Source organism: Arachis ipaensis, chromosome B4 (genome assembly GCF_059453495.1).
Source record: "Arachis ipaensis isolate K30076 ecotype BB chromosome B4, ASM5945349v1, whole genome shotgun sequence".
Taxonomy (NCBI): domain Eukaryota; kingdom Viridiplantae; phylum Streptophyta; class Magnoliopsida; order Fabales; family Fabaceae; genus Arachis; species Arachis ipaensis.
The window spans coordinates 126,605,952-126,626,222 of NC_142439.1; the positions used below are offsets into that span (position 1 = coordinate 126,605,952).

Below are 20,271 nucleotides of genomic sequence, written 5' to 3' on the forward strand. Positions count from 1 at the left end.
AAATCTAGATCCTTTGATTTGATTTTTTTAAATATTAAAAAAGTTAAAATATTAAAATCTAATCCTCTAATTTTTATTTTTAAAAAAATATAAAAATTAAAAAATTGGACTTTTTAATTTTTATTTTCAAAAAATAAAAAAATTTGAAAATGAAATTGGACCCTCTAATTTTATTTTCTCTTTGCCTTTCCACAAATTGAAATGTTCAATGTGTATAATATATAACAATTTAAAAAAAAAAACCTCATATTAAAAAGAAACACTAAAGACTTTTTTGGATGAATTTTTAGTAAAAAAATTTTAAAATTTTTATTTTAAAAATTTGTAGAAAAATAAAAATAATATTATATTTAAATATCTTATATAAATATTTTTTTATTTATCAATTATGTTTAAGTACAGTAATATAAAAATATTTTTTTATTTATTTATTATGCAAAAATTATATTTTTTTAAGTAATTAAAAGAAATATATAAATTATAATTTTTAAATTTTTTTATTTTTTTAATATTTTTATTTTTATTATTAAAAAATTACCACACATGCTTAAAAAAAAAAAAAATCCTTTTCTATTGTTTTTTTTTCAATAACTTAATGGCACTCAAATAATTTTTAACCCTTTCAATAATAATGCATATCACATCATTTTCATCTATACAAAAAAATCAACCATACTAAGTATACATAAAAATCAACCACCAATATATATAATATATTTTAAAATATAAAATATATATTACAAATAAATTAAACTATATATTTATTTATACACAAATAATCATATTAAGTATATACTAAAATCAACAACTAATACAAAATACATATTAAAATATAAAATATACATTAAAAATAAATTAAACAATACATATATTTATATAAATACATAATGATTAATTTTAATATATAAATAATATTTTTAAAATATAAAATATATATTAAAAATAGTGTACAAGTATTATTTTTAATACACAAATATATTGTGATTAATTTTAATATATAAATAATATTTTTTTTTAAATTAGCCCCAAAACGTATCCTTATTTTCTTTTTTTTTTTTTAAAAAACCATAAAAATTAAAAAATTGATCCACGTTTATATCAACCGCAACTGCCAACAACTAGTTTTTTTTTAGGTATTATTATTTTTTTTTAGGTAATATATCCAACAACTAATCTTTTAATTTCAATAATTTACCGTATACACTTAAGAAAGTAAACCCACGTCTCTGAAATAGCACCGCAAAGCGCCACCAATGGCCATGGTCACGGGAACCGACCCGAAAATGGACCAAGAAACCAAGGAAACGGTTGTGACTTTCCTCAACCACTGCTGCCGCCACCACCGCCCTCCCGGCGCGTGCGTCATCGAACTAGTCGACTTCCTCAACTCCCTCCGACTCCACCTGCCGAGTCCCGACTTGGCTCACCTGCTCGTCTCACACCTCTGCTTCGATAACAACCACCCTTGGCTCTGGAAGTTTCTTCACCACGCGCTCTCTTCGCGACTCTTATTCCCTCTCCAGCTACTCTCTCTACTCTCCTCTAGGGTCATTCCTCACCGACATTCTCACCCTCAGGCTCACGCGCTCTTCCTTGCACTACTAGTGCAACACGCCTTCACCTTCGATCCCGCCACTGTGGAAACACCTTCAACGAAGCTCAAGTAATGTTCTTGTGTTTGGAATTTTGAATGTGAGAAAGTTTTGTTAGTTTTCAATGCATGTATTACCTTGTAATTTTTTTTAATCTACTTGTTTGAACCCTTATTTTATTTATTTATTTTTTAAAATTGTTCATGTTAGGTTCTAGTATGTTGTGGTTCTAATTACTACCTTGTTTGGAGAATGCAGATAACTATCTAGTTTTAAATGCATGCATGGAGTAAAAACATGATTAGCCTCATTGTTAGAAAATTCAGAGTTTAGTAAGTGAACAATGGGTTTAAACATGTTAATTATGCAGTTGGACGGTAGCATTTAGTGAAATTGATAATAATTGCATATTGTGGGTTTACTTGCCTATAAAGGGCTTTTTTGTTATCGTGTTTGTAATGTGTGGTACTTGATTGGATTGGTTTGACTTTGACAATATTCCTAGTTCCTATACGTTGTTCTGTTGTTGTTTTCAGTTTTACTGTGTTTTTTTAGCTTTTGGTGAATGCTAGGTGTTGGACGAGTTACTATTACCATTGTTGTTTTTGTTATTACCATTATCATTATCATTATAATATTGGACTTCCTTCTTAAGGCTAAGAATTGAGGTGCTGCTAATGTGTTTGGGATCCTAAAGGGCTGCCTTGCAACATGCACTTTATTTTTATAGGAGCATTCTTACATTTGAAAAATTTTACACGTTAAAAATTGAATTGAAGGTTTTGTTACAGACGGTTATCTTTTTAAAGTGATTATATTATCTTTTTTCTAATCTTGGTATTTTGCTCAATTTATGGTCTGATGGAGATATTGGTCAATTATGTTAATTCTAACAATAGCTTTCCTGTCTTGCAGGATAATAAATTCTATTGATGTTGCACTTCAGCTTTCTGAAACATATAAAATCCGTGATCTGGAATTGGGACATATCTTTGTGCTGTTCTTTTACAGCATTATCATTGCTTTGATTGATAGCACATTAAACGACTGGGGTTTACAAGTATCCACTAGTGAAAGATCATGTTTAGTCCCTATGGGTGACCAGTATATGGAAATTGATCATAAGGTGACCCACAGTTTTGAAAAAGGTGAAAATCATGAACAGATAAGGAAGAAAAATTCCATTTTGGCCTTAGAGATATTGGAAAGTCTAACTGAAAGCAAAAAAGGAGTGGTTCTTCTGCAGTCTGTTCTCTTGAACATGTATTTTCTCCCACTATTTATATTTTTCCCCTTTTGTTCAGCAGCCCAATTAAATAGTTTACTCTTTTTACACTACAATATTGCTGCTATATGAGTAAGACAACAACTCTAGATCAGTTTAACTTCTTGTTTGACTACATATGAGAGTAACATATAGTGTGTAATTTTTTAAAATACAACATTTGTCATCAGTTTTATGTGCATATATTCACTTGATTTCCAGGAATTGTGCTGTGTAATTGACAAATTTATTTTCCCTCTTGTGTTTCATCATGGATGATAGGCCTGAAAAATTCAATTGCCTCCTACAGAGGTTTCATTTTCTCGAATCTCTTGAATTGACTTCAGCTGAGCTAATATCAGTAAGTCAAGTTCTAAAAAAAGTGTCTGCAAACATCCGTGCAGTTTCTCATTTCGATTATGGCCCAAGTAAGAATCAGATTGTTGGAAAGTTTGTTGATGTTGGATCACAAAATATGGCATCATTGAGATTCAACTACTCATATTGTCAGTCTCCTTGCTGGGTTCCTCTTGATATTTATATGGAAAACTCTATGGATTCTAAACAGATTCCGACAAAGTCAGCTATTATTGTCCTTACAGGTACATCTGCTGACAGAGTTTTCATTGGATTTAATTTTTCTTTCTGTTATTGTTTATCATTTATGAACAATATGTTTTAGGAAATTTATGTGGTTTCAAGCCTTTCCTAATATTCATGACCTACTTGCAGAATCAATCAAGACATTACAAAAATTTAACCAAGCTAGCTGGCAAGAAACTTTTCTAGCAGTTTGGCTTTCAGCCCTTCGTCTTGTGCAGCGAGTTGAGATTGATCCACATCAATCTTTTGTTTTTATGGTAGGAATTAACAAATAATTAAATTTCTCTCCCTTGGTTTATTGCAGGACCGAGATCCTCCTGAAGGCCCTATTCCCCATCTTGAGGCCCGTATGAGCATGCTTTTGTCTATTGTCCCCTTGGCCATTGCAAATGTTCTAAATGATGACTCCGAACATAGTCTTTCTTCTGTTCAAGTGCCTCTGGAAACTGGATATGGTCATGAAAGGAAGAGTGATGGTTCTAGGAAACTTGGACTGATTTCATCTATTCAGATCCTTGGGCACTTTTCCAGCCTCCTTTGCCCTCCCACATTGGTTGTAGATGCATCCAACCAGGCAGCTAGAAAAGCAGCAAGCTTCATTTATAGTTCTATGAATGAAAAGAGTGAATCTGCCACTGGCATTCATGCTAATACCAATGTAAAAGCAGGTTGGTTTGGTGAACTTGATCTCTACTTCCATGATTCCATCTGCATTATTTACTGTGAAAAAGCATTAATATCATATACTTGGCACTTCTTCATTATCTTGCCTCCATATCTCTATGATAGTACTAAAGTAATTGATAGCTTTCAGGTGGCAACTTGAGGCATCTCATAGTGGAAGCTTGCATAGCAAGGAATTTAATAGATACATCAGTGTACTTTTGGCCTGGTTATGTCTCTACTTCAGCGAGATCTTTGTCAGATTCATCTCCACTTGAAAAATCGCCGTGGTTAACATTTATGGAAGGAACACCATTAAACGGTTCCCTTATAAATTCGCTCACTGAGACCCCTGCCTCAAGGTTTACTATTATGTAATATGATTTCATTTTGATGTTATCTAAACTGCTGATAATTGTTCTTCACAATTTTTCTTTTGTCCTAGCCTGGCAGAGATAGAGAAGTTATACTATATTGCAATAAATGGATCAGAGGTGGAAAAGCCTGCTGCTGCAAAGATTCTTTGTGGTGCATCCCTCATTCATGGATGGTATATTCAGGTGACAAATCTTACCATATTGAAATTGGAGGTCCTTTTCATAGTATGGTTGCTTATATTATATGTGCTTTAGGCATTTTCTTGAATGTATATTTCTTATATTATATTAATATATAAAAACTATGATTTCATCTATCTAACATCTTAAGTTTTTATAGGGGGACATTTAGACATTGAGTAGTTTAGCATACTGTTTCTCTTTGGCCTTTCACCTAAAAGTTAAAAAAAAAAAAATCTTGGACCTGGATGCAAGTTTCACTGGGACTGAGCATACTGTTTCTCTTTTTCCTCCTAAGCTGGAAACAAAATTTCAACCTTTTTGTACTTTGCTGTCTGGACACTAGGTACTCTGTATTATGTCTTAACTTGCACAAACTCTTCAGTGAAAAACACTGCTCAAAACCCTTATTCTGTCTTTTGGTTTTATTGAATTCTAGGTTATTCTGTGATGATACTCCTAATCTTGTTATAGTAATCTTATTACTGTTGTATCCTTATAGACTTATAGTCATGTATTTATTCTGCAGTCAAACTTTTTTCTTCCTGGCAGGAACATGTTGTCCACTTTGTGGTGAAGTTTCTTGCTTCTTCTGTACCTTTCACTCATTCTGGATCTTGGAGCCACTTGATCAATAATATGTCCATGCTAAGTGCTGTCCTCCATGGAGTTTCCTCTGTTGATACAGTTCACATACTATCATTGCATGGTGTAGTAAGTGAATTATGTTTTATAATTAATTTAATTGATGTATGAGCATGATAATCCTTTTGGATTTTTTTTTCTCCATATATTAATGAGGACATAAAATTTTGGGGGTTCACTTGGCAGTTGGCAGCCTGTTGAAACTATTAGGCCTTGTGCTTAAAATACGAATTTGACTATCAAATTCTTAATTTTATGCATTGCACTATTGGGACCCCGGTGAATGGTGATTGTTAGTTTAGTAAATCCCATTCTCCTATAAACATTATCCCAGGTAATATTGTTTCACCTTATTCTAATGTATTACTCAATCTACTATTTCCCCCCCTACTTGAGAGGATAGAATTAAAAAGAATGACGGGGTAAGGCATGTTTCCAGTGTGTGGGTGAGTGTGAGGGAAAGGATTTATAATTATGCAATCTGGGCAAAGATACACAATAGTTGGGTGCCAGGAATATAGACAAGGGGAGGGGTGATTGGTGGGATGTCAGAGTTGTAAGGACTTGAGATTGGGAGAGGAGATCTATCCAAGCCTCTCCCAAAATTTAGGCTCTTGTGCCAAATGGAACTGACATTACACTCTTGAATCAATTTCAATTTTGAATTTCAAGCAAAGATTTAAGAGAATTATTCTGGAGATATAAATGAAAGTAGTAGAGAAGAGAAGTATAGATAGTAGATAGAAAGAGAGAAATTCTTAACGGCAGCGTTAAAGTTGATATAAATTGATTTTAAGTTATTAAAAGCAACTGTAGATAGTTTATCCATAGTTCGTTTCCCATTTCTAAGCATTTAGTATAAACATACCGTTCTTAAGTTGAATTTCTTTTCTAGCCACATCTTAATGTCAATAACTCTATCAAGGGTTGTTTTGTGTAGATTCCCACAGTTGCAGCATCTTTATTACCATTATGTGAGGCATTTGGCTCAGTGAAACCAACATCAAATAGCACTAGCAATGAACCTTCAGCATCTCCTTACATGGCTTTTTCTTTGGCATTTCTTTTCCTTATTCGCTTATGGAAATTCTCTAGGCCCCCTCTTGACCAATTTGCAACTGATGGCAGAGGTGCAATTGGAGGTTTGGAGTATCTTTTGTCATTGCACAATAACTGCATTATCTCTTCACAAGAAAAGCTAAAAATCAATACATCTGATTCCGCATCTGTAAAACCTGTATATATTGATTCATTTCCAAAATTACGAGCCTGGTACTGTCAACAAAAATCTTGCGTTGCTTCATCCCTTTCTGGCCTTTCTACTGGAAATTCCATTCATCAAGTTGCAAATTTGATCCTAAGCATGATTTACCAGAGGATATCTAAAGGTGTGATTTCATCGAGTAATTCTTCTTCATCGCCAACTAGCAGCAATGCATGTGGTGAAGATGCTTTTCAAAGACCTGTGCTTCCTGCATGGGAAGTACTAGAAGTTCTTCCTTTTGTCCTTGAAGCAATTTTAACTGCTTGTGCTCATGGGAGGCTTTCATCACGGGACTTGACAACAGGTTGGCTTTTCCTATGCATCAATCCGGATTTTGTTTCAGTCAAATTTGTCCTACCTTCTAGTGCCCCTTTAGTGATTGATCACTGAATCATGTAAACTAAATGAACTTGCTGATTCATATTGCTTTTGGTCAAATTTTCTATTTTTTAATAATTTAAACTTTTGGCCTGATTTTGTCAAAGCCAGTGTAATAAATTATGTTACCATTTCATTATGATTTAAAATACTGAGAACATATTGGGATAATTTGGAAACAAGTATTAATCAATTGTCCATGCAATTAATACACCAAAAAGTTGGTTCCTTGATTCAGACAAAAGTTAATTGGATAGGTAGCCTTTTCTGTTTCTGGTTCTGACTTCATTGTATCATGGTATCTATTACGTGCCATTTCAATTGCAGGTCTGAGAGACCTTGTTGATTTTCTCCCAGCTTCTCTCACAGCAATTATGGATTACTTTACTTCAGAAGTTACTCGTGGGGTATGGAAACCAGTTCTAATGAATGGAACAGATTGGCCTAGTCCAGCAGCACTTCTTCCATCAATTGAGTCAGAAATAAAAACTATACTAACTTCTGTTGGCGTCGATGTTCCCAGTCATTCTTCCGGTACTTTGCTGATTAAATTAAATACTCTATTTACCTGTTTGAATTCTACTAATTTCCATGCCGAGTCCTAGAAAAAAACATTGCATACATTAGGAAATCGAAAGCAGATGTTCTAATTACAATTTAGCATTCCATTAATGTTCTAATTAATTATTGACACAGAAAAGCAAATTTTGTGAGAGTAAGCCTCAATGAAATGGTAAAGTTGCTGCAATGTGACATGTAGAGTATGGGATCAAATCCCAGAAATAAGGGCGAAAGGCTGCACACATGGACCTCCCCAAGACCCCTCATTGTAGGAGTCTTGTGCATGGGCTGCCCTATTTTTTTTTTTATAAAAAAAAAAATTGTCACTTTGTCTATCCATTGGATTGTTTTCATATTGATTTGTCAGTCCTGTTCATTTATGTATGTATCATAATAGGTAGTCTGATTTTTTTTAACATGTCCTCATAATGCTTCCTTTATTGACCACAATGCCATCCACCATGCACATGTTTTTGGCTTGCTGCCATTGGCAAAACTAAAGTACATCTGCATACTTGATTGTTTCCTTATCTTTCCTAATAAGGATACTCTAGATTGAACAATCAAAGGCATTTTCATTACTTGACATCTTTATTGTGTGGCAGATGGTTCACCAGTAATGCTTCCTCTACCAATGGCAGTTCTTGTGAGTTTATCCATCACTTTCAAACTCGACAAGAACCTGGAATACATGCATTCCATTACTGGAGCGGCTTTGGAAAATTGTGCATCAGGTTGCCCTTTGCCTAGCATGCCTATAATTGGCTCTCTTTGGGCACAAAAGGTTCGCCGCTGGCACAACTTCATTGTTGTGTCATGTGCACGTTCTGTGTTCAGACACAATAAAGTTTCGGTTGCCCAGCTGTTGAGAAGTTGCTTCTCCTCGTTTCTTGGAACATTGTGCATTTCAAACTCAAAGCTAACTGCCGAATGTCGCATGAATGGTCTGATGGGGAGCACCTTCTCAGCCCATGGTTCCTATCCTTATGTAGCTCCAGGTTTCCTTTTTATTCGGTCTTGTCGAAATATACACAATGTGCGGTATCTAACTGATGTAATCGTAGACCTTGTTACACAATATTCTAATGAATTAAACGGCACAAGGGCAAATGCGGCCTCTCGCATAAAATCTAGTGAACCATCACCATCATTGTCCCTAGCCATGCAAAGCGCAAAAGAAGTTGCAATGCTCGGGGCGAGCCTTTTATGTGCAGCGGGTGGTATACTACTAGTTCAGGAGTTGTACAAGGAAACTATTCCTACCTGGCTGCTATCAAGGGATGTGAAGCATAACAATGATAGTGTTGTGTGTCACATTCTTGAGGGTTATTCTATGGCATACCTGTTAATACTTTCAGGGTCACTCATATGGGGTGTTGGTGCCAAGTTACCATCATGGACATTCTCTCGAAGGAACCGCACGGTCGGGGCCCATTTGGACTTCTTGGCAGAAGTAATGGAGAGGAAGATTTCACTCAGTTGCCACCCTGTTACATGGAAAACTTATGTGTCAAGTTTGGTGGGGTTTATGATTACTTATGCACCGGCATGGATTCGAGAAGTGAAGGTGGAGACGCTGAGGAAATTGGCGCACGGATTATGCAGATGGCATAAACATGAACTGGCACTTTCTTTGTTGCAGAGAGGGGGAGTGGCAGCTATGGGAGCTCTTGCTGAACTTGTCAATTTGGTTGAGTTTGAGCAGAGGATTCCGATGCCATGCTCATGATTGTTTTGAATGAATGAATACTTAATGTAATGCCAAAATTGCGGATTTCTTTTATTTAAATAAAATAAACATTTTATTTACGAAAATGCATAAATAGTGAGGTATTTACAAAATTGCATTACGAGACATCTTGGATGCTGAGGGTACAACCCAAAAACGAACATATTTTGGCGTCTGAGATCTCGTTCTGTGATTGGGTTACGTCGAGTCATATCCTGAGTGTACCCGGGATATGTATTAGGGCAGAGATCAGATACTGAGTACCCAATATATGCGCAAAAAGCGAATGAGGTTTTAGCACCCAAGATATATACATTACCATAATTCCACCATCGGCATTCGAGATACAGTCAATGGTCAGTTTTTGGTCTCAGCACTTGGGACATGTGTATTATGGTTCAGGTGTCTCTGTATCCAAGATATGTTGGATAATAACTTTATTTATAAAGCCCATTCCAATACAATCCCTCCCACAATTCACAAACCAATATTTTCTTTCTCTTCACTCCGTTTTGTTTTGATAGAGAATAATCAATTCTTCTTTGTTTATTCCAATGGAATAGTCAATCACGGTGATGAGGGAGTGATTTTTAAGTTTGATAAGACTGTTATGTTGCGCACTAACCGGGTTGATACTCTACATGCGCTAAAGACGGTCATATGGGAGGGGGGGGGAATAGGTACCAAGGAGGTCGGGCGAGATCTCTGCATGCGCTTCCGAACGGTGGATTTACCAATTGGTTATTTCGGATTGATGGATATCAGCATGTGAAGGTAATGTTCGACGTACATGCACGACTAATGCCGTAGTATGTGATGGGGTTGTATGCTGTGGTCCTTGACGTGGTTGTTGGTGGTGGGCCGTGTCCTTCGAGTCCTGAAGTTGTCCCACTCGAGGCCACACCGATCCACTACGCCCAGCCTGATGAATAGTGCCAACAAGGATGACAATGAGGGTTATTCAACTTATGTTGCCAAGTCCGGGTCCTCTAGCGATACAGCTTCCGAAGATGAGTATGTGTCGGAGACTCCCACCAGCGGTGTTGGCAGGTTTCTCTTGCCTCCCCCTTTGGCCATTCCTCGATTGTCGAATGTTCCTAGCCATTATCAGACATTGAACTTGGACGCAATGCAGCCCGACGATCTTCTGAATGGCGGTGACGGAGAGGATTACAATACGGATTGTGGTGTGGAATTCTGAGTTGGCCATAGGTTCAGGAACTGTGAAGCAGTTCTAATGATGGTGAAGAACTACAGTATTCGACGAAATGCGGAGTACAGCGTATTAAAGTCAGATAGGCTTAAATACTACTGTCGTTGTAAGCAATTTACCAACGTTTGTCCATGGAGTCTTCGTGTAGCACTACGTTAGAACTTGAATTACTGGTATATGTTACGATTTATTTTCGATGCATTAGAGTCTATTATGTTAATTTTGTGTTTTGCTAAAAATTGACATCCACGAGAAATTTGTAAGGAGGTGTGGAAGTTCGGTGGAGCACATATTTGTCTAGCACCAACCATGTCTCAAGACCATGCTCAATTGGATAGTGGTTTGATTTGCAAGGTTGTGTTACCTATGAACAAAACTGATCTGTCAGTGTCTATCTTCATGTTGTAAAGTGCAGTGCATCAGAGTTACCATTTCAATCCCTGTATCGAAAAGTGTGGATGGCAAAGCAGAAATCGATTGTCAAGATCGCTGGGAAGAGTCGTACAACAGAATACCTGCGCTCTTACAAGCTTTGCATGAGTGCTTCCCCAGTATGATTCATGAATGCGTTGCTGCTCCTTATTACAACATGGACATGGTTGACAGAGAGTGGAGTCAGTTTGATAAGATTTTTTGGCATTTTCTCCATGCATTGAAGCGTTTAAACATTGCAAGTCTTTTGCATTTGTGGACGGGACACACTTGTACGAAAAGTACGGGGGCGTACTATTAATTGCTGTGGCTCAAGATGGTAACAACAATATTCTTCCCATAGCTTTCGCATTAGTTAAGTCGGAGACAACGGAGTCATGGTCATTTTTTCTCTTGAATTTGAGACACGTGACTCCGCAGCCTGGCATCCTTATCATATCAGGTAGATCGCATGCCATTTGCGGTGCCCTTAAAGACCCCACAGTGGATGGCATCCTCCGTTGGCATATCATGCTTACTTCATCTGGCACATGGCTTCAAATTTCAATTCACAGTACAAATCGGCCGAGGGTAAGAGGTACCTTATAAATATTGCGTACAGTCTAAGCAAGGAGGGTTGCGATTGGTACTTGGATTCTTTGGGTACACTATCCCGTGACATGGTGGATTGGGCTCTTCGTTTTTGGAAGGATTTGTGGCTGTAGCATTGTGACGAAGGTCGTCGGTATGATCACATGACGACGAGTCTATCAGAGTGTATAAATGCGGTGTTGAAGGGAACGAGAAATCTTCCAATTGCTGCGATCGTTCAGGCAATGTATGAGAGGTTGCAACAGCTACTTATGAGCAGAGGTCGCGAAGCACATGCTCAGTTAAACAGTGGACATATATATTCACAGTAGCTGTTGGCAGCTATAGAGAAGAACAGGGAGAGCCTGTCGATGATGCGAGTCACCCATTGTGACCAGAGGGCATCGGTGTTCAGTGTCGAGGAGCTGGAGCCAGTGGATGGATGGTTGCAGACTTGATATCGCATTCGGCTTAGCATGGATACATGCGACTGCGGTCTGTTCAAGTCATTGCATTACCCATGTCGACACGCCTTGGTGGCATGTGCAGCTGTGAGCATCGAGTGTGGGCATTTCATCGATCCCGTGTACAAGATGGCATCTGTTTTCAACGTATATAAGATGGAGTTTTCGCGATACCCGACAAAAAGATATGGCCTCCATGGTACGGTGCACAGTTGAAGCCCAACCCGGTCATGCGATGGAAGGCAACGGAAAACCGGCATCTACTCAGCTATGGAATGAGATGGATGCCGTTGAGCGGACAGAGAAGAGATGTGGGCTATGCCTAGGAGAGGGACAACGAGACAGGGGTGTCCTAATGCACAGCAGTAAGATCAATGACGATCGACGGTTTAAGGTTTAGGGCTTTGCATTGCAAGGTTGTAAGTTCTATGTATAAGGAAACAATCTGTGTTTTTACTTATTATGTTCATCTCTTGTGTGTAATGAAACAATCAATCTTTCTATTTAGTGTATCCATTATTTTTTAGTCTTGTTGCTTTCACATATACTTAAAGCATTAACGTTAGGCATGACTGATGAATAATCAACTTAAAACATTAACATAAAAAGCATACATGATGTATCAACTGACTAAGCATAACTGATGATCATAATATCTAGACTCATACATGAATAATCACCTAAAAAAGCATAACTGATGATCGTAATACATAATCATAATGTACATTACATAAAGAAAGCTAATCCATACTAAACACTAACATCATCCGCCTGCTGGATTCAAATGGTGTCCAGTCCCACATTCACGAGGACGAGAGACCTTCGGAGGACGGGCTGGACAAGGACGAAAACCTGGGTGGCTCGCAATAGGGGGTGTCCGCTGTGGTGGTGGTGGTGGAGGAGCTGGTCCATGCACAGGTGGAGGTGGAGGATGTGGTCCATGCACGGGTGGCAGCGGAGGAGGAGGTAGCCAAACCAATCCCGACAAAGGTGACTGTGGTGGTGGAGGTAGAGTCTGGTAATACGATGATGGCGCGGATCCATACTGTTGGTGGCCTGACAGTGGAGTCAGCTAATATGATGATGGTGCTGACCATATTGAACGGATACATCGCTCGATGATCCTAGTATGTCAGTATGGTCTCTCCTCTGTTGATAACGACCTGCCAACTCATCCATCACATCTCCAGTCGCACCGACGATCTGGAACATGTCATCGAGGTTTATCTCAACATTTGAGCCAATGTCGAACTGGGCTTAGTTCCAGGCGGTGTCATCATCCGGGTGGTGATTGGGGATGGCGGTACCCGGGATAAGCATCCTAGCCATGTCGGCCTCATGCTCAGCAAAGAATGCGTTGGACAGAAGCTCTGCATGTGCAGCGGCCGTGTGATCCTCCAGTATATCCTCCTGTCGTGCACACTCAGCCTCCTCGTCTAACAAATGCTCATCTCTGCCACCTTCCTAAGGATCTCCACCGTCCCGCCTGACATGCTAATCACATACCCTCTGTGCTGGTCTCCAGAAATCATCTCGAGGTCATCTCTTTGCCCGTCGTCTCTGATCTGGGACATCCCGTGGTAACTACAACTCATCTCTCTTACCCGGAGCCGCCGGTAGGATATCAGCCGGTGGGGTTGTTGCTCTGGGATCAGCAAGGACCTCCTCCCCCGACAGAAATCTGAATCTACAGGCCTGCTGCCACCAGGTAAGGTACTCATGTATAGGACAAAGGTCCAGATGACCATCAATTGTAACCAAGTGTTGTAGCTGGTAACAACCCCTGAATAGATTGTACCACTCACGGTGCATGTTGGGCCACCAGGTGTTATCTTCCTTTTTCGTCTTGAAAAGATACTCGTTGACATTCATCGGATCCGCTGGCCTATGATGCTGCCCCCTAGCTGCCCCTTCACTCTGTCAACATGATGAAACTCGACAAAGTGAAAGCAGACAATAGGGACGACAATCCTCCATGCATAAATCTCTGCATCACTCATAAGCCAGTCGAGTGCAATCTGATGCAGCTGAAGATCCTTATAAAGTGTAACTGAAACTGTTCACATTGGATTAAAGTACCGTAATTAGAAACGATTTACCAATGCATTGAAAAAATATAGAACCCAAAAACGGTCATACCTAGTCAAATGTCAGGGTATCAATGTGGCGGTGTAGACTCTGGATCCTGCCAACATGACGATCTCTACTTTGTTGTCCTAGTCCTGCCAACCTACATAGATAAAAATAGTTGAACAGAATTTAATTGATAATATTCCACAATGGCTAACAAGTGTTCAATGTATACTAGTTCGTAACTTAAAAAATTATTTACAATATGTATATACTAAGCTGCAAGTGGGAATTTGACGAGATCGTATCCCGCCGGACTAAAACACGAGAATCTATAGTAGATCCACGATACAAGAAGTGGCATACACCCCGCAATGTCAGTCACATCATGCCTTGCCGCGGTGCACGAGTGATAGATATGATAGAGCAGTGCAAACTCCTATGACAACTGGCTGCAATGGTCGAAATCCTTCGGCAGTGGCAGCCATCTCAAAGGGACAAGTGTAGCTGACTTGTTCGTGAACAAAAACCCCCCAATGAGCATCATCAAGTACACCGAATGTATTGACGGAGTGTATCTAGAGCTGTGACGAGTTGACTATTGTCGATCTAGAATTAATCAAAATAGAAAATGTTCGTTACAAGTATAGCCTAGACTAACAAACAATCCTCTCAATCAAAGTTTAGTATTTTCAATTTAAAACATATAAACCGAGAGTCTTTCAACCTCGGGTCGTTCTCCCTAGGATGCAATTGGAAGTGTTGCTCTTTCGGTTGTTAGGGGGACAAAAGGGGTTTTGTAATCAAAGAACTAAATACTAAAAGAACTAAGAAATTAAATAACTAAGAAATGATCAAAATTGAAAGTAATGCAAGCAACAAGGAATAAGATCAAAACTAGTGAAAATGCTATAAATGCAATAAAAGAGCCTTGACTTGGGAATGAGGTTCCAAGAAATTTTATCATCGCCATAACCACAACTATGGTAATTATGATGAGTCAATCTCGCCTAGTTAACCCCTTACATCGAGGAGTAAGTCAAGCAAGCATAATTGACCTTAATCCATAAGTCCTAGATTACTTACCAAACTGGTTGATAAAAAGCTAGCGTCAATGAAAACAAGAGTCAACTAACTACCCAAGAATTACCACTAAATGTCGGACATTATGACTCTAGTATCCTAGGAACTCAAACCACAAGCCAAGGTGGAAAAATCTACTCAAATTCTAAAGTTGGCATTTTCACAAACACCTTGTGTGCATAAAAGTAAAACATGGAAAATTACAAAGTAAAATGGAAAACTATAACTAATTATCAACAAAACCAAACATAAACAAGCAATCAAACATAAAGGCAGCATGAAACATAAAATTCATTGATCAAAACTTCAAGAAACACAAAATTACAATTATAAACAAGTAACTTGAACCAAAGCAATTAAAAGTAAAAGTGCTATAATTAAAGGTGAAATTGAGAGTGCTTACAATGAAAGGAGCAAAATCAAAGATCAAAGCTTCTATAAAATGCTACAATGGAGATGGAAATTAAACCCTAAGAGAGCATTTTCTACTCTACTCCTACTCCTAATGCATTTTCTACCTAATCTAATCTAATGAAAGCCTCCCCTTCATATGTGTTGAATTCCCCTTATATAGCACTCCAAAATCAGCATCCAAGCCTTCCAAAATGGGCCAAAAGCCCACAGAAAACGCATAGCACGCGTTTCATTAATAAAATCATGTGCAGGGACCTGACACTTGGCTGAATGTTGACCTGTGCGTACGCACGCACACATGGAAATTCTTTCTTGTGCGCACGCACGCTTACTTGTGCACACGCACACTTGGCTGATTCGGTCTTGTGCGTACGCACGCTTGCTTGTGCGCACGCACACCTTGCTGTGTGTGCTTTTCCTTATTTTCTTCAAGTGTTCTCCCTTCTACATGCCTTCTTCCACTTTTGCTTAGCCAATCTTGCCAAAATGACCTGAAATCACTCAAAAATATATCATGGCATCGAATGGCATAAAAGTAGAATTAAATTACTCGATTTAAGCACAAAAATGCATGTTTTCACATTAAATTAGGAATCAAACATAAAAGTATGCTATTTTGGTGCTTAAGTGTGAGTTCATGTGCTAGAATCTATCCAAATTGAGTCAAAATATATCATCAAATATGGACTCATCAATTCTTCCACACTTAAACAAATGCAACTACTTATATGCATGCAAGTGTATATATATATATATATACTATGAATAAATTATCATTTGTACCCATAAAAGATATAGATGCTGACAAATGTACTCATATAAGAATAAAACGATAATTATAATCACATAAGATGGCTTCCGTGTGCCAAGAGTACCCAGACGTTGGTTACACAATTGGTCCGTTAGGGTATTCTTGTCACACGGAAGCTATCTTCCGTGGGTACAATTGTCGTTTTATTCTTATATGGATACATTTGTCAGCGTTTGTATCTTTCATGGATACAAATGATAATTTATTCTATCTACTATAGTTTCCTATAGAATTGGTGAAAACAAACAATCAAATTTCCAAGCAAGAGTATAGACAAACAGGGCCAAGCAAAGAAGTAGATCAATGCAACAAAATCTAAAGAATTGATTCACTCATTTAAAATGAAACAACTTGCAAGAATACATGATAAGGGCATGGAGACATAGAATTGAGTAATTGAACCCTCACTAGGTGTGTGTGTGTACTCTAATCGCTCGGTGTTTAGGGTCAATTCACTCAAGTCTCCTCTAATCATGTTTTCAAGGATTTGCTTTTCATCTAACAATCAACAAGTAATTGATGAATGAATGCAATTATCATGAGGACTTATTAGAGTTGTAATGGGGTTAGGGTTACGGTGGGATAGATATGGCTAAGTGGACTAAAGAATTGGATCCTTGATTAGCTCAAGTATCTCACTCAACTTATATCAACCAAATCACAAAAATGCATTTTAACTACCCATTACTTTTTTTTACATACATTCATGCCTTAGTTTCTATTCAAAACACATATGCATCCTTATTCATTTTTTTTTTCTTTTCTTTGGGGCAAACTTTGTCCCCTCTTATTACTATATATATATATATATATATATATTGACAAAGGCATATGGTTAAAGCAAATTGACACATGAATGTGCATCCATTTTTTTTTCAAATTTTTAATAAGTACCCAAAAATAAACATTTTTTTCTACCAATGCTTCCCAAAATTTTTCCCCACACTTAAATGACACACACTCCTCAACCTAAGCTAATCAAGGATGTAATCTAAGGTTAATTCATGATTTTTTGCTTAAGCTTGTAATGTGGTAATATCACAAACAATGGGGTTAAATAAGGCTCAAAAAAGGATTAACAATGGTAGATGCAAAGGGTAGGCCATATGGGTGAAGTGAGCTTTTATCAAAGACGGCCTCAATCATGCTCAATGCAATTCAAAATATCAATCATTGAAAATAAAGAATCAAGCAAAACCAAGATTACAATCATAGAAAAGATATATCACACAATGAACAAAATTAGTGGTTAAAATGTGTAACCACTCATTAAGGCTCAAATCTCACAAGGTATTTGTTCTTTACTCTTCTATGTTCTGAAAAAATCATTCAAGCAAGTTTAAAAATAATTTTCCAAATCAATTCAATAGAATGCCCTTAAAAACAAAATTCTTGAAAAATTCTTGTTGTTTTTCACCAAAATTATTTCCTATATGTATGTATGTTGTGATGGATGCAAAATTTTTTTTTTCAAAATTTCCTAGTTCTCTTCCTAATTTTCAACAAGAAAAATTAACATAAACAATTAGGACAAAATTGACCTAGGTGCTATACTATTCACATCATCCAATCACAACTTCTATCTATAAAATATATATAAGAAAAAGATGCAAAAATGTAACATGCAATAACTAGAAATAAACTATGCATAAGCTAAGATATATATACTAGAAGAAAATGCAATGCAACAATCAAAAGCACTCTAAACATCTACAAGAAACATAATCAAAAGAGACAAAAATAAAGTGCAAAGTGTTCGGAAAAGAAAGTTTACACCCCAAAAATGACGAATCCTCCCCCACACTTAAGCGTTGCACGGTCCTCCGTGCACAAACACAATCTGGGGAGAATGTCTCTCAAGAGCTCCACCTTCATTTGGCTGATGCGGGGGTTTGGGTTGTGTGGAGATCGCCAAGTACAAAGCATGCTCGGCATCTTTGTCCTCGGTGCCCTCCTCCTCTCCCGGCTCCTTGCCTCCACGTCTCATCCTAAAAAAGAATGGAAAAAGTATAATTAAAATCATAGGGCAAGTAATACAAAAGGGTAAAGGAGGGAGCAAATAAGCATTTAATTGAGGAAGTTTGCATAGTGGTTTGGAATACACACAACGGCCGATTAAAGTGGCATCCACACAATCAAAAAGTAAGAATGAGTTTCTCAATTAAATGGCCTAAGATGCAAGTAAGAGATAAGTGTCATTCAAGTTCATGCAAACTTAGGCAACTACAAGAAGAGTGAATTGAATGTAGGAATTATCGGAAACTGAAATTGTGCAAGTGAAAGCGCAAGATTAATGAAATAGCACAACAAACAATAACCAATTCAACGATGAAGAGAAACTACCTATTCATCCTTAAGAATAAGGCACTAATCACATGGGAATGTGCTTGCTACAAAAAGTGACAAGTCTTGATAAATCAAGTCAAGTCAACTCAAACAAATGCAAAGCATTAACAAGGAGCAAATACCTTGTGATGTGATTATATTGACTTAAAAATGATTATGAACAAGAAATTCCATTCAATTCACTAAATTCAATATGTACTTGTTAAAAATTGCACCAAATAAGAGACAAAAAGTCAATTTCTAAATCAATTTGGTGCTAGTAACTCAAGACAATGAACAAGTACATGATTGAAATTCCAATCTTAAATAACATCATAATAATTTAAAAGTGCACAATTCTTGATTAGAATACTAAACAAAGATATAGTCTAAGATATATGGTCATGACAACATATGAATTAAACAAAAAGTTGATTCAGGCATTTAAAAAAATACATGGTATCCGGTGCACATATTCATTAATTCAAGCTAAAATTCAAACATCAACAACCCATCAATTAAAATCTGAACACTTGCAATTCAACAAACAAGCAATTAAGCAAAAGTTAAGCTAAATTACCAAAATTAAATAAAGAAAACGAAAATCAAACAAGCCACTATGCATAGAAAAAAAATTAAAATTAAAAAGATGAAGAATAGAAAAGAAAGGGATAGGTAACAGTGGCACTTGTGTTAGCCACTGCGAGGTCACGGCGGCGGAACTTCGCCGGAGAAGAAAAGAAAGAAAGAAGAAAAAGAAGAAATAAAGAAGAGATAAGAAAGAAGAAAAGAAGAATAGAAGAGAAGAAATAGAGAGAGAGAGAAATGTGGTGGTGGTGGTGGTGGCTCCGGCGGCGGTCGTCGAACGGCGATGGTGGTGGTCGCCAGAAGAAAGGTTGGCTGGGTTGAGGTAGGGGGAGAAGAAAGAAGGAAAGAAGAAAGGAAGAAAGGGAATGAAAGAGGCTGGCGTAACAGGGCATCCTTTCTCATCAGCGCCCAGAATGTGACCCGTGCGTACACACAACTGCGTGTGCGGGCGCACACCAGCAGAATTTGGGGGAGTTCATACGCACAGGACGTGCGCGCGCTGCTGGCAGATGGGGTGTTAAGATGTGTGTGGGCGCACACACGGTGCACTTTTTTTTTGTAGAGAAATGTGACCATGTGTGCATACGCACAGAGATTTGTGCGGACGCACAGGATGAAAATGCGCTAGGGTGCGCGTGCATAGAGGGTGCGAGTGCTGCGAAGAGAGCATGCTACAATGGGTGTGCGTACATATACTGCTGTGCGCACGCACAAGTAGAGAAAAACAAGGGAAGTGTGCGTACGCACGAGGCTGTGCGCACGCACAGAACTCTGTTTCTGCAACATTTTTAAGGCCCCTAAGGCACCAACCATGATATCAATCAAAGGATTTCAAGCCCAAAACATATCATTCATCAAAAACACATGATCAAACATAAAATGTAACTAATTTAAAACCTAGAATGCAATCAAATTAAGCTAATTAAAGAGGCAAAATTCAATAAACAAAAACCAAAAGAAAGAAAGGTTGAAAGGATATTACCATGGTGGGATGTCTCCCACCTAGCACTTTAGTTTTGAGTCCTCAAGTTGGACTTTTTGGTGA

The 20,271-nt window shown here is 37.7% G+C and overlaps 1 protein-coding gene and 1 pseudogene across 3 annotated transcripts; one reads left to right on the forward strand and one right to left on the reverse strand.

Moving 5' to 3' along the window:
- Window positions 1–1,188: 1,188 nt before the first annotated feature.
- Window positions 1,189–9,342, forward strand: LOC107639753 (mediator of RNA polymerase II transcription subunit 33A). Of its 3 annotated transcripts, none has more exons than XM_016343346.3 (11): window positions 1,189–1,663; window positions 2,508–2,855; window positions 3,139–3,458; window positions 3,589–3,680; window positions 3,764–4,127; window positions 4,274–4,484; window positions 4,568–4,682; window positions 5,232–5,393; window positions 6,265–6,892; window positions 7,294–7,500; window positions 8,133–9,342. In XM_016343346.3, the coding sequence occupies exons 1-11, from the start codon at window positions 1,254–1,256 to the stop codon at window positions 9,254–9,256; spliced, it is 3,981 nt and encodes a 1,326-aa protein (XP_016198832.1). In that variant the 5' UTR covers window positions 1,189–1,253; the 3' UTR covers window positions 9,257–9,342. The 3 variants fall into 3 exon arrangements, with proteins under 3 accessions (XP_016198832.1, XP_020977296.1, XP_088340187.1); XM_021121637.2 differs by having other exon boundaries at window positions 4,576–4,682; window positions 5,209–5,393; XM_088484061.1 differs by having other exon boundaries at window positions 1,205–1,663; window positions 3,764–4,117; window positions 4,267–4,484.
- Window positions 9,343–13,003: 3,661 nt separating this feature from the next.
- On the reverse strand, window positions 13,004–13,656 carry LOC148569133 (uncharacterized; annotated as a pseudogene).
- Between the last annotated feature and the right edge of the window lie 6,615 nt (window positions 13,657–20,271).

What these genes read in the sequence shown, in the direction of transcription:
- LOC107639753 (XM_021121637.2), top strand. Translation starts at nt 1,254, where the DNA reads ATGGCCATGGTCACGGGAACCGACCCGAAAATGGACCAAGAAACCAAG. An exon ending in AGCTATTATTGTCCTTACAG is followed by an intron (nt 3,459 to 3,588) that starts GTACATCTGCTG and finishes ACCTACTTGCAG; the next exon opens with AATCAATCAAGACATTACAA. An exon ending in CCCTTCGTCTTGTGCAGCGA is followed by an intron (nt 3,681 to 3,763) that starts GTTGAGATTGAT and finishes GGTTTATTGCAG; the next exon opens with GACCGAGATCCTCCTGAAGG.